At 38.5% G+C, this 14,426-nt stretch overlaps 2 protein-coding genes across 3 annotated transcripts in view; one reads left to right on the forward strand and one right to left on the reverse strand.

Annotated features, from left to right (window-relative positions):
- Positions 1 to 7,052, reverse strand: part of LOC139130155 (uncharacterized) — a 13,445-nt gene extending 6,393 nt beyond the window's left edge. The window contains exons 1-3 of one of the 2 annotated variants that reach the window (XM_070695887.1): positions 6,852 to 7,052; positions 902 to 2,161; positions 81 to 143 (exon numbers count right to left, since the gene is read on the reverse strand). In XM_070695887.1, the coding sequence (XP_070551988.1) occupies positions 81 to 143; positions 902 to 2,156 (1,318 nt within the window). In that variant the 5' untranslated portion in view covers positions 2,157 to 2,161; positions 6,852 to 7,052. Of the gene's footprint in view, positions 1 to 80; positions 150 to 901; positions 2,162 to 6,851 lie in introns of both variants that reach the window. The other variant, XM_070695886.1, reaches the window with a different exon arrangement.
- A 6,486-nt stretch (positions 7,053 to 13,538) lies between these two features.
- Positions 13,539 to 14,426, forward strand: part of LOC139130162 (uncharacterized) — an 82,116-nt gene continuing 81,228 nt past the window's right edge. The window contains exon 1 of the mRNA XM_070695895.1: positions 13,539 to 13,603. The gene's annotated coding sequence lies outside the window, so the exon portion shown is untranslated. The remainder of the gene's footprint in view (positions 13,604 to 14,426) is intronic.

Consider the following 14,426-nt stretch of genomic DNA (forward strand, 5'->3'; position numbering starts at 1 on the left):
CAAATTTTATTTTGTCTTGCCCTAACCACAAAGCCGTACAGTAGTCAAACACATATGCCAATGACAATCACAGTACTCACATGGGTTTCTGCTCTGTTTCCACTTCTGATCCATTCTCTGCGCTAACTCGTTGCTAGCGGCAGCTGTTTCTAAGGAAGAAGCACACCATCGGTGTCAGTACATAATGTCACAGTGTAGGTCAAATGTCAAATGTTAGTTTTGTGTCAAATGTAGGTTACAAGCACATCACTTGTCGGTCAAATATCACATGTGGCAATCACAAGAGATGCATCTTGGTACATTTTGACATTCTTGCATCTGTTCGTTGCAGTTGCATTTGTACTAGAATCATTTTACTCTTGTACATATGGAACCCACGATATTGTAACACCAATTGCAACTGTAGGCTTGTAACAGTTTTGAATTAATATTCCGAACTTAGGTAAAAATTGGTGAGAGACTGCAGTACATTTGCAAAGAGTTTAGCAGTCATAAAGTAGGCATTGTCGCTGATGGTCCTCATTATTGATGCAGAATATAGACACAGGGTGACATTGATCTTTTCATATTGTCTGTACCCATCACAGCCTTAAAATCATAGCATAAATACTGTGAAGACTGACATATAAACACACAACAAAAAAGCACTGAAGGGTATCCCCCGGAAATGCACAACCCAATCATGTCAAATCCATGACTAGGAAGGCTAGGGTTTGGCGAGTGCATGGCGGATAATATACAGGGGGTGACTGTCCTAGATCTGATTGAAAACACTTGTTTGTAGTGGTGACATTGACAGACTGAAAATAATTTTATATCTAAGCAGGTCTGTTCAGACAATTCCCCAAAATTAGGTTTCACTGCACATACATCGGCCTGTTTACATTAGACGGTACATTACCTGAGCTGAGAGACGAAACCCATTCCATCTGGTAGGGCATATCCACGATGAATGTAGTAAGGACGCGCTTGACAAAATCTTCGTTTACTTTCGGCATGTCACTCTTGCTTGCCTCCTGAATGGCCTCGGCCAATTTGAGAGCTTTAGCCTTGGACTCCGTCAAGTTCAGCAACACGTACATGATCTTCTCCGCCATGGCATCTGCATTTTCTTCAATGTCAACGCACACATCAGACTGGAAGTCGGCGAATTTATCCGCGACGAGGGCGTGGCTGTCGGAGTCTCGTGGAATGATAACAGGCACACCCGCTGCCATGGAGTTGAGAGCAAACTGGAGAGAATACGCTGAAATTGGAGGAATCAGAACGAGATCTGAAGAACGCAGCTCTGTTTCGAAGTTTTCCAGCATCGGTCGTGGAATGATAGTGATTGCCGTTGCGTGTGGCTCCAATGCTTCTATGACCTTGTCTTCCATTTCGGAGGCTACGCCGATGATGTGCCATTTCGGGAGGACGGCGTTGCCATCGTAAATTGTGCTAACAGCTTGATTGACAGACTGCGCCAGGGCAATGTGACCTTCGATCTCTCTCATGTCTCCACACTGCAGATACGACAGAATCTTAATCTCGTCACCGTCTTTTACTTCCTCACGCCCCTGAGTCAGGATTTTGCATTCGGGCATTGGCATGAGCTGGAAATGGCTGACGTTGTGAAGATTCTGGTATCTTGGCTGGAAGTAGTCGTAGGCTTTGGGACCAACGGAAAATATAGCGTCAGCTTCCTTGCTCTCTTGGACAAGCCACTTGCAGCGCTGGAAAAACTCTTCCCAGTTATATCCCAGAGTCTTCGGTGTTGAGTCGGCCATGGACCAACAGTTCACGAGGAAATATCCGGCACTTTGGAATTCATTTTTCCAGATTCTTAAAGCTGCATCCGATGTATTGAGCCCAAAACCGAGGATAATTTTCACATCTTTCAGTTCGCTCACGTCGGGGTAATATACTTCGTATGCAAACACCCAATCAGGATGAGGACGCCTGAAACGTAAACGCCCTTTTGGGTCAGGGGTCACGATCCTATCAACGCCCATGGTTGCTGCCTCTTTTTCAATTTCACGAGTGCTCTCAAGGAAAGTACAGTACACGGACAATCCCATGGCGTGTAGGATGCGAACAATCATCCGTGTTGCCGCTGCAGGTCCACCATCCAACGGCGAGCCCCATCGTTCATTTATGAGCAAAACAGCGGGAGCCATTGTACCTTGTGGAAGAAAACAAAAGAGTAATTACTCTTCACTCCGATGACTTACAAATTCTTCCCAAGTGAGGATTGGTACAAGCCTGATTACTCAATAATGAGGATTGATACATGTAATGTGAAATGGTGGGGGTGTTCAAATTATCAATTCAAAGTTTATACAACCTCACCCTATCACCAACATGGTTTGATCCACGTTTGACCCAAACCAATTGTTATCAATGTAGACCCATTTACAGGAAGGGGGGGGGTTGTTAACAGGTTATATTGACCCATACCAGAAAGTACACAGTAGGTCAATATCAACACAAGAATGTTGCTGCCACATAATGAAAAACTGTGTGTCTATTTATATTTGTCATTTCTTCTGACATCTCACTCTAATGCCTGGGAAATCATTTGTAAACAGCAGAAGCATACCTCTTACTTACAACGATGTGCTACAGATACAGATTTCAATTATAAAATGTGCAACTCATGGTAAGCTGTACATGCTAATTTGTGAGGTAGAATGTGGTTGGGAACTCTCAAACTTTTATAAATCTTTATTGATCTACCATTTGTGAGCACTCATTTTAACGCTCTCGAAAATAAGAAAAATTTTCACCATCTTAGTTTTTTGAAAATTGAAGTTTCTATTCCTCCCTATCGAGTTAACACATGAGTAGCGGCCATTTTGAATTTCAAATATTGGTAAAATATTTGGTTATTTGTTTCTCAATACCAAACTTTCCACAGTAACCCTGACATTTATTCTTGATTTGGTAAGAGAAAAGTTGACAGTTTCAAGAGGAAAGTTTGAGCAAAAAATAAGTCTTTCACTTTTGTTGCACATAATACCCAAAAACATTGAATTGCTTGATGTGAAATATACAGAAAAGGCAAGGCTAATTCAACTTTCAATATATTGTCTATTTGACCTAGTGCCACATTGAACACAGAAAACGATCAGATTTTCTCGTTTTCTTTTCTGACAAGATGCCTCTCCTCCAAGGAATTTTCACAAGCGTCTGTATAATTTTAAAGGTCTCAGTCTAGTATTCATTCCAACAAAATGTGCCACTCACATACATGCACATATGTGTACCTGTCAAAACATGTCTGGTTGCTATGGGGAGCTTTCTAATTTTTAGACACAGATCGACCAGACGGTCTGATATGAAATGTCTGCAACCAGTTACTGACTGCTGTCCACATTTCACAACACCAGCTACATCCTCCAGCCCTAGAATGGACTGTTTCCATTCAGGACATTTGACCAGTTCTCCAAGTACTCGCTGATGAATAGGTCTATTCACTGTTCTTAATCTTTGCCGTTTGTTCCGAACTACATTAGCATATATGAGTAGTTACAGCATTGTTAACCCTTTGAGTGCCAAAGTCAATTATTGTCACCTTTTAAAAAATATAATGCATACAATTTTTTTCAGTTTCAGAGAATTCTTTCATATGTTTCCCAAGATTTTGATCAAACATTATAGCCAGTAAAACGTTGTGTCCTTTTGATCTAGAATCATCAAAAAAATACAGAAAAATTCATAAAAATTGGAAAAATGCTTCACTAAAATTTTGGTGGGTAAAAATTACAGTTTTTAGAGGGGTAATATTATTCATACTGTCATCTTGTTAGTAAAGAGATTGAGGTACGAATGAAACTGAGGCAAAACGCTGTCTTGTGTGAAGGAAATAACACACACTGATTGTTGTCACTCTCAGTGCAGTGGTGAAGGAGGGGAAATGTCAAAAATGGTCCTGCATTCTGCCAAGAATATGAATGTTATGAACCACTGCACTTACCAGGGTTTTAGGGATCTACTGGTATCCAACGTTTTGGTTTCTCCAAATTGCAAGGTAGCTTTGGGATACCGATAGGCCAGAGAGGGCATAGATTACTGAAATCAGGACAATTAAACAATGTTGTCTTGAGCTTTAAATAATATTTTTCTTAAAATTTTGACCAAGTATGATTACATTTGTACATTAAAAGAAATGTAATACTCTTTTTGATTTTATAAGTACGTTAATCCATTTTGTTTCCATCAACTTTGACAAAAACAGAAGTTGAAACCTATTGTACCACTACTTGCTTGTGAACACAATATGGCGGCAGTCTGGTTGTTTTCGACAATGAGGCACTCAAGCCTGGCGTGAGGTATTAACCCTTTCACCCCCAGTTCCCTGTATACAGGTCCAACTTTACCATAGAAAACAATGGATTTGGGACAAACCATGGTGGTGAAAGGGTTAAAGTCCAAAGAACAGCCAGTTTGTTCTTTCCCTGACAATTATCAGTAATGGCCGTTACTGAGCCAGGGCACTCGCTACATTCAGCAGTGCTTGGTATTGGGTTAATATGTAGCTAAAACTAGAACTCATATATCACAACCTGTCACAAATTCTCGTCACAATCTTTTTCTCCATACTAAAGCGGTCAGATAAGAAATAAAATTTCATACATTTAAGAGTGATACAAACGTCATCTATAAGTGTGTGACAGAAGGGGGACGCTCTGAGGGGTGGACCATTTGATGTTGGGGGGGGGAGGGGCTTGGAAGATTGGGGGGGGGGAAAAAAGATTCCAGGAGGTTACCTTTGAAAAAAAAATCCATCCAAGGATGGCAGGAAAAATGGAAAAGGTTGCCAGTAGATATAAAGTAAAATATAATGCACAGACAGTTACTTTCAGACTAACTTTACTTAAAATTTTTGGCATGCCCCCCCCCCCCCCCCCCCCCCCCCGGCGCCCTATTTTATACTATCTTTCATTTTCAACATGCCCTTCAGGTACACCATTTTTTTAACATATTTATTTTTCGGCACACCCTTTGGCCACTTTTACATTTCATTTCGTTAATGCCCTGATTTGATTAATATTTTAACTCACATGTTTACTGTTGTTTTACTTGTGCCCAGTGTTTCAATTTGAAATTTTTGTAGCACTATTTATTTAATGTGCTTCTGCTATAGTTTCTCATTCTTACACTTGAAAATATCTTGAATTCTCAATATTCAACTTATCCACATAGCCTGCACTGGATAACCTGTGTCCATAGTTGTTCTTTACAATAAAGTGCCAGGTTTGACATCCAAAGTATTTGTTATGGCACACAGAAAGTGGTTTGCACACTCACCCCAATATTGAACGTTTTGAGACTCTTTTTCAATTTCTAACAACTTTAAGCACAACATGTACAATACAATGTAACAAGGGTTGGACGAATAGATCTACTTTTGGATGTCTTGATGATATCCTTAATTTATGATTTATTTTGCCTTTCAAAGCATGTTGTAGGATACATCTGTTAAAGCCCTAGTAGCTGAGAGTGTGTAATAAACCAATATTAAAATTACTGTAATCTCAAGTTTCCAAGAGTGTTCTTTGAATAAGACTCGTTAAAGTGCATAACATAAGTGTCGAAGGTGGCATGTAAATTCAAATTTTTTAACATAATTTGAGATTTCCCTCCATTTTCAAAAACTAATGATATGGCAGACAAAATAACAATTAAACAACAAAATGTTTGCCATCGTGTGTTGTGCATTCAAAGTAAATGGCATCATGCTTGTTTCTGGTATGATCATGATGTGTATGTGCAGGAAATACTTTTTTTGTACTTTTCCATGGAATGCCATTTTATGAGTACGACAACTGTTTATTATTTAACCTCTTAAAACATGTAGGCAAGGTCCAAATTAGTAAGCAGTGATACTTCTATACAAGTCCTTGAGTTAGCACATATACATGGACCAACTTTGCTTTGAAAATAAAATAATGAAAATAATGCATACAATTGACCATGTTCCGAACCGCGCGTGACATTCCGAGATATCGCGAGAATATGTGGTTCGCAGTGGACGCGTTCTCGCAACACAGGACAAACTGCGTAAAACAGGACAAGTCGCTAATTACGTTAAACACTGCATAAAATATATGAAGTTGCAACCTTTGCTCAGTTCTGCACTTTTTCTAGTTCCATACAAAGTTTGACTTGTATTACTAAGCTGGAAACCTGTTTCTACGGGCATGTATTAAAGTCTCGCGAGATCTCGCAATCAGCGGAAATCGTCTATTCGCAGCTATTGGGGCTTTCAAATAGAAACTGAAAAAAAAGAGATTCCAGGTGAAGCAGGGAGAAGAAAAAATAATGCTCCAGAGTCGATCTTTCAAGCGCCCCCCCCCCCCCCCAGCCGCAATATCAAATGGTCCACCCCAAAAGGTATATATACGGTACACCGACACCGTACAGTGACTTGGTACTCTGGAAAAAACGCTGGCACGCTTGACTACTTGGGTGTACGCTGCCTTGCTCAAGTTCCTTTGGCACTATCTGTCCTAAACGGTTGTGGTCCAAGCCAAGACCTTTCCCAACAAGTTTGTGTGGCAGAGAAAGGTGGCTCCAACCTTTCCCTATAGCTCCCCGCTGCACTGCAGCAAAAGTCGTCGGGGGAACTTGCGGGTTTAATACGGAATTGCAGCGATAGGAAGCCCCGTGCGGCATTATGCAAGGTTATAAGCTCAACAGCTAGCTGTTTACGCAGCGTCGCGTAGGGCACCGGTGAAACACAGTAACGATCGACCGTTAGCATGATTGACTCAACGTACTTACTTCAGACCAGGAAGTGTAGCCGAGAAATTCATTTTGCCGCCATTGCGTTATTGGTCTGGTGGCAAATCGACTAATTTAACACTTACCCAAAATCAAACTGACGCTGTCACAATGTCAAAACCTTTGAAAACTGGCTATGCGCATGAAGTTTCTGTGTGTTGGCATCAAAACGTGCGTTCCCGCGAGAATTACTCATAACATCTTCGAAGTTCTTGCAGTTGTACACATTGCCAATATGGCGAGGATATTGCAGCGGTGGTGTTGTATGTGTGACAGGGGGTCATTTTGGGTCAATGTGTTGATCGACTTGGCAAAGAAAGGCGCCCTCAAGTGGTGGACTATGAGATTTCACATTTACTTCACATTTACTTTTACTTTATACTGTTTCTTCATTAATCCATCGCTATTTCTGTAGTTTTTTTTTCAATTTTAAACAACAGATTTGGGGACAACTTTAAAAATCAGTAACAGCTCCTCACAAACGCTGCGGTTCCATTTTATCTCAATTTTACAAACAAACAATTGGACATGGTAAAATACTCGAGTATCGAGAAAGAAAAATGTATACCGAAGGACCGATAGACAATATAGGGCATAAAGGTGGTGCCTAACTTAGTTTGACCTACTTGACCCAAGGCTAGAATAATAATACCTTCGATTTCCTTGCTCAAGTATGGATATTGACCATGTCGAAACACTTGGCTTGGCAACGCAGACTATATATACCAATAGCTTGCAGTTGTCAACGAGTGAATTTTGCTCTAGGGCCTATAGTAGCATCCATTGGCTGTCAAAGAATATTATAGCTTTAATCTCCATTTGTATATAAACGCACCACAATAAGACACATAATGGTAAAACATAAAGTGGAATATAAATTGAATAATTCAGTATATATATATATATATATATATATATATATATATATATATATATATATATATATATATATATATATTCCATATCAAATGTATCAATCTATCTATCTATCTATCTATCTGTCTATCTGTCTATCTGTCTATCTATCTATCTAATGATACCGCCGTGGTAGAATATGTGGCATGAGCGGTTCAGTCAATTATTTCAGTCTTTTTTTCCATATGCTGTTGTCTCTTTTATATACATATATATATATATATATATATATATATATATATATATATATATATATATATATAGATAGATAGATAGATAGATAGATAGATAGATAGATAATAGATAGATAGATAGATAGAGATAGATAGATAGACAGAATATAAATATGAATAGATGTTTATCTGTTTGTATGTTTATTTATTCTTGATATTGTTCATGTTTATGTTTGTGTGTATGTTATTTTGTTATTTATGTATTTGTATGCCTCCTTGTATGTTTGTATCGTTTTTGTTTATTTATTTATTTATTTGTTGGTTTATTTGTTTGTTTGTCCTTCCTGGCTTCCCTGTGCCCAACCCAGGCCAATAAAACACTGGAAGTCGTGTATTACAGCTCTCTGCCATTCGGCTTATATTCTTTAATGGTTAAATACAGCATTCAACAGGAATTACAGCAACAGTTAACTGGATCTAAAGCGACAGCTTTACTGCTAAACTCTCTGCTCTCTAAACTCTCTGCTTACTTTACTCAGGATCGTACGTAGCTCCACTCAGCAGGGAATGAATGTCTGGAATGCCAAGTATGCCCACTGGAACTATTCGACAGCAACGGAGTACTGGAACGAACTGTCTTTCTGTTAAGACAGTCTAGCAAGGCTAGAGCAGCAACACCAGAGTTTAAGGTGATACTCTGGGAACAGGAACGAGCAGCATACAGCCATTAATCAAGTCCTTACTGGACTTACCCCTCTGCTCGCTTAACTGGAACCTGGTCTCAGTGGGGTTGGCTGTCTGCACACTGGCCTCTGGATCAATGCTGAAGCCCCTCGAGGCTAAGTCAGCAGCTGCTCAGGATATCTGCAAGCCTTGCCGCCGAAACGTCTGAGACGTCTCGTACACATACAGCAACTCCGTTCTATCAGCAACCCCGTTCTATCAGCTTACAAAACTCTAAAACCAGAGCTGAGAGATCTCTGCTACTACTGCTGGGCATAACAGCATCCTTCCCCTTTGCATGGAATAGCGCCCGATGCTTACTCAACAAAATCACACAAAACACTGCCAATCAGAAGCTACTTTTGCACATGAACAAAGTCTTAAGCCAATGACATACAATATCTTGCTCATTATGATTGCATAATCTGCATATTAACATCCCTACTTAATATCATCTTAATACTAATACTGCCACGTTGGCAAAAACAACTGTCAGAAGAAGTGATAAATTACTACACACTCTAAGACAAAGAGACGCATTGGAATGCAGTCCAGTCATGTCATCGGATATGTCTACTGACCTCTTAAGTGCATGTGCGAAGGAGTACTCTACTCGATACTATAATTTAACGTAAACACAACAATTAAAAGGCACAACTAATTAAGAACTTTTACAAAGACGTTTACACATCCAGAAACGTCACAGAAGCATGGGACTTGTTTCAGAGATCTAAATCAAGCAGGTTTTTAACCCTTTGAGTGCCAGATTCAATTTTTGTCACCTCAATAAAACATACTCCAATCATTTTTTTCAGATTTTTGCCTTAATTTTGATAAAAAACTGTAGCCATAGAACATGATGTCAATTTGGTCCAAAATTATCAAAGCAATTACAAAAAAAAAATCATAATACATGTAATTGGTAAAATGTTGCACTAAAATGTTGGTGGGAAAAATTACAGCATTCAAAGGGTTAAAGTATTTATGAGAGAAAATTATTGCTCTTTGAAATTGATCATCAGGTTGACAAGTTTAGGGACAGCGTTAATTAATACGATAACCATATACATGAGAGACTATTATTTGAGATATAAGTTTAGGATATGGTATGGTATAATATTGTATTCGATATTACAAATAATTATTTATTTATGATCTAAAGCGCACGCAACTACGCCCAAATTTTGACAAAAGGACATGACGTATAAAGTTTCCTGTTCGAGGATGTATCTCTGCGGCCCCAGACACATGACTTATACTATACCAGACGCTAAAACGCATGCGCAGCAAAAGAGTCCAATTTCAACAGCATGATCGGTGAGTGGCAATAAGATAGTACTAAGCTAAGTGATCTGAATTGGAAGAAAGGGCGAGTGACGTGATAAATGTCTAGCTATCAATGGTATTGGTGATTCTGTAAGCTTATCTTATTTGTTTTCTCTGCGTCTACAGAGAGGATACAGATAACCGCGCCGCGGAGACGTCTTTTTGGCAACCCGACCCAACCGCTAAAATGACCCTTTGAGGGCTGTAATCCCCCTCCCCCCCGAAAAAAAAATTTCAATGCAACATGTTACAAATTTTTATGATTTTTTCTGTATTTGTTTTATAATTTTGGAGCAAATGGACATAACATTTCATTGGCTAGCGTTTTTTATCAAAAAATCTGAAAAAAATTGACTTGGATATATTCTATCAAGGCGACAAATATTGACTTTGGCGCTCAGACGGGAGGGTTAAAGACATATGTTGAGTTCTGGGTTCCCCAAGCATCAAATTTACCGCCATAGTGGCAAGTAAAATCTGAGTCGTACAACGGTCGAGCGTCACATTGTTCGCAAAATCTCTCCATTCACATTGAGGTTTTAAGCCGCGGAGAACGAAGACAAAATAGCGATATGCCAAATGGTTTCGCAAAGTTAAGTATGCAATTCAGATTTAAGAAGAATCAGCGAAAGGTATGAAACATAAGAGAACTTTGAAAAGCTCCTCTTTTCAGAGCCTACGAGGAAATTTCTGGAGGGAATAGTTTTTCAAAGAAGCTTCCCGATTCTAACAAAATATGGCAAAAAGCTCCTCCGCCCATTGACACTGTTAACCCGTTTCGAAAGTTTAGGGTTAGACTGTAAACTAGAAATTCTGCGCAATGACCCTTACACATATCTACATTAACTCTCTTTGAATATAACAAGACAAACAAACAATAATTTTGCATTTGGTCCGTGCAGTGAAATGAGCTACTGAAGCTGGTCTTTCATGAATGTTTAAAAATCTCCAATTTATTTTACGACTCAGACCTGATGTTACCTTTCATATATGATTATGTTGCTGTATCAACTACTATCGCGAATTGCATCATTTAAGTCAACAAACAGTACCGATATTCGATTTTAAAATGTAATCAAAATCATATGGTGATACTCGTGCGGGAGTTTTGCTTATTATACAATTCTTACTGCGCGATGAAATAAAGTCTTGAAAGCATCTGTAAGATGCTAGCTAACCTTGAAAGTTCTGCTGAGAAATTATTCGTATCCACGTGTGTTTCCTCTGATAAAAAAATTAATATCTCATCAGTATCGATATGTAGGTCACTACAGCAAAAATATTTGCGTGGCGATAGTCATTGATAAACAAAATATCCATCTTCCTGCAAATGAGAAACATACATGCAGCTACGAATATACATCGTGTGAAGATCAGTGTTCTTGCACAGACTGGTGAAAATTCCCTCAAGTGTTCCGAGTCATCAAAATATCCTTGACGTATCATGTTGCGAAACAGCTTTTTTGTTCGTCTTTATGTGATTTGTTTATGGCAGAACAAATCCTTAAAATTCTCTACATGAAGCCATGCTTGTCAGTAACTTTTACTATGACATTCTAGGAGCCACATGGATTCTGAGATGAACTTTAAATACTTCTGACTCACTTGACTATGAATAAAACAATTGTTCGCCCTAAATCCATGTCAGCACACGTCTGCCATCATCAGCGATGTTAATGGGTTTGGGCCAAACCATTGCGGTGAAAGGGAAGGAATCTTGAAGGAATATCTTTATACCCCAAAGCCTGTTTACGGCAATGTTTTTGACGCAGACCCCCATGAGAGCTGTACGGTGAAGTGAAATGAAAGATGCTGAGTGCAGAAAAGGCGGGAAGAGTAAGGGGACAGCTGTTGTATCTATTTTATCTCATTCTCTGTGGGTAGGAGAGAGAGAGAGAGAGAGAGAGAGAGAGAAGAGAGAGAGAGAGAGAGAGAGAGAGAGAGAGAGAGTGAGTGAGAGAGAGAGACAGAGGGAGAGAGAGAGAGAGTGTGTGTGTGTATGCGTGTTTGTGTGATACTGATCATGTATAACTGTATGATACGTATCTCCAAAGTGTTTGCAGTGGTCAAGGACGATATCTTTCATTTCATTTTTGTGGTTCTCGAACCCAGGATGTTAAAGTTAGTAAATGGAACTTCAGTTTAATTGTTTGTTGATATGAAAACAAATTATTAAAATTTCTCGACGTTTACATTCACTCAACGATAATGATTGATGATTATCAGTTAAATGAAACGATGACACAATAAATGCCCGCATATTCAGTTCAGGAAACTTTCCTTGAATAGATTTTGTCTTGGGTGCAAATTGCAAACTACATGTTGTAATACATAACAAAGTTAGAAATCGTGATCTACTTTTAACACTAACATAATCATCATGTTGTCATAGCAAAAAATTCTGTGTGTTCGTGACAATAGCTCTATTTATTATGCGTCTTTTCAACTTTTTAGGCATTTTTGGAATGAAATTCATGTATGACCTAAATTTTTACTTTGGCTTAGTCTTACTCTTATGTGTTCACCTGTCGACCGCGTTAAAGTTTTGATGCACGAATCCCTTAGGGTGAAAAATCGTATTAAGGTGAAGGGCGACGAATTCGGACGCGCACACGCTTTAGAACGTTTCTGCGCAGATATAACTCCAGCCTGCCGCAAATGGGTTATTTTGTAGCGCATGTATTTAACATCACCTGTCATTGTTGAAATTGCGCTTTTACCCAATTTTTTGACCCAGTGTCTTAGAAATACATGTGACCTATAACCTTGTCATATTTTGACCCCCTAGGAAGCTGGTTTTTATTCAATATGAGCAAAAAATTAACATTTCTCTCCCATTTATATGGCGCAAATTACCCATTCACCTGGAGATATTGTAAAAAGTAGCGTTGTGACACCCTTTTATTAAAAGTGTAAACTAAATGGTATTATGTCAGGAGTTTATTCGCCAAGTTTGGTCAAATGACACCATTCAAAGCGACAGGAAGAAAGTTCGAAAATTATATAGTGATATAATTTCGATATCGTCATTTTGTAATCGATACTTATGTTAAAATTTCTTCACAAACATCATGAAAACTATACATTCAATAAATATTGATCTTAAGTCTTGGTATTTATTAAAATTAACTCATTTACTAAGCGTTTTATAATTGCTTTCTTTATTTTAAGTGAATTACATCATTTTTATTTATTTCTAACGACGCCATTTTAACGTCCGTTTCCATGGAAACAAGCGTGGTGAACCCCATTTTTTATTTCATTTTTGCACTTGCAAAACTTCCAAGAATATTTGTGCAAAGTTTCAAGAAAATGACACCACAACTTAATTTTGACGTAATTCGTAGTACTTCACCTTAAAGATGACAAGTATAGGATAGTGGTAAAATTCCCCAAATTCATTGTACTCAATCTGCATTTGTAACAGGGAGGGATATATTTAGATTGTAACGCTGTTAGTTGAGGAAATCATAATATGTTTAATAGCTGATGCATGTTTCTCAATTCTGTTAATGGTGGTACTTCCTTAAGCGGCCCCGCCCACGCATTAATTACCAATGCCACGTAGCGCGATGGCATCAATTTCTGTCTATAAGGCTTACTATCGAATCGCGAGAAATAATATGACTGTATTCGTCTTCCAGCCGATATAGAGATATAGAAGTAACACTACTTCGTCGCTATCAACAGATACCTTGCAGGTAAGGGTAACTCAACCTCTAAATTATGCACGCAGACAATCGCGCAAATCATTCGTGGTCAGAGGTGTGTCTTGACTATGGCTGTTCAACCCACACACTCGCTTGTTGATTCTTGATACGTGGCGAAGCCCGCGCGTTGTCTCTGACTCTCGGTCAGCCATTTTTGACGATCTGCCCGTGATGCAGTGGAGACTTGAAGATAGAGGTCACGTCAGGCCAACACGCGATCGCCTGTATATGCATATTTATTTATTTATTAGCCGTGTTCACAATAATGACATTGGCTCAGAAAGAAAGAGAAGGGGAAGAAAATGTATAACACTGAAGAGTTTTCAGATTCACTTCATTCACATTAGCTCAAAAGTAATTAAACTTTCTGACTGAAAATCTGTAACAATTCATTCATGTATTTTGCAACAACATGAACAATGCAACTGTCAGTACATGACAAAAAGTACTTAAAAAGAGAATCATTGTCAAAGCATTTTAGCTGGTTCTGAATGTTAAAAATCATTTCTAAGTAAATTGTTCGTACAGTGTGTGCTGGTTTACTTGGACATAATAAAATACAATGGATTTCATCACCAACACCAGAATGACAAAGGGTACAAAGTCTAAGATGTCTTGGAATGTTTTTAAAATGACCATTTCTATTGCAAAAGTATGATCAGAAATTCTTGCCCTTGTCAAAGCAATTCTGTGAAATGGAGACTTAAGTGATAGATATTTTTCACATTAAACATGTTTTTAATACTACAGTATACATTTAATTTGTTATTTTTTGACAAGGCATTTTTCCAGGCTTCCTTAAATTTAGACTTTA

Source organism: Ptychodera flava, chromosome 3, assembly GCF_041260155.1.
Source record: "Ptychodera flava strain L36383 chromosome 3, AS_Pfla_20210202, whole genome shotgun sequence".
Classification (NCBI taxonomy): domain Eukaryota; kingdom Metazoa; phylum Hemichordata; class Enteropneusta; family Ptychoderidae; genus Ptychodera; species Ptychodera flava.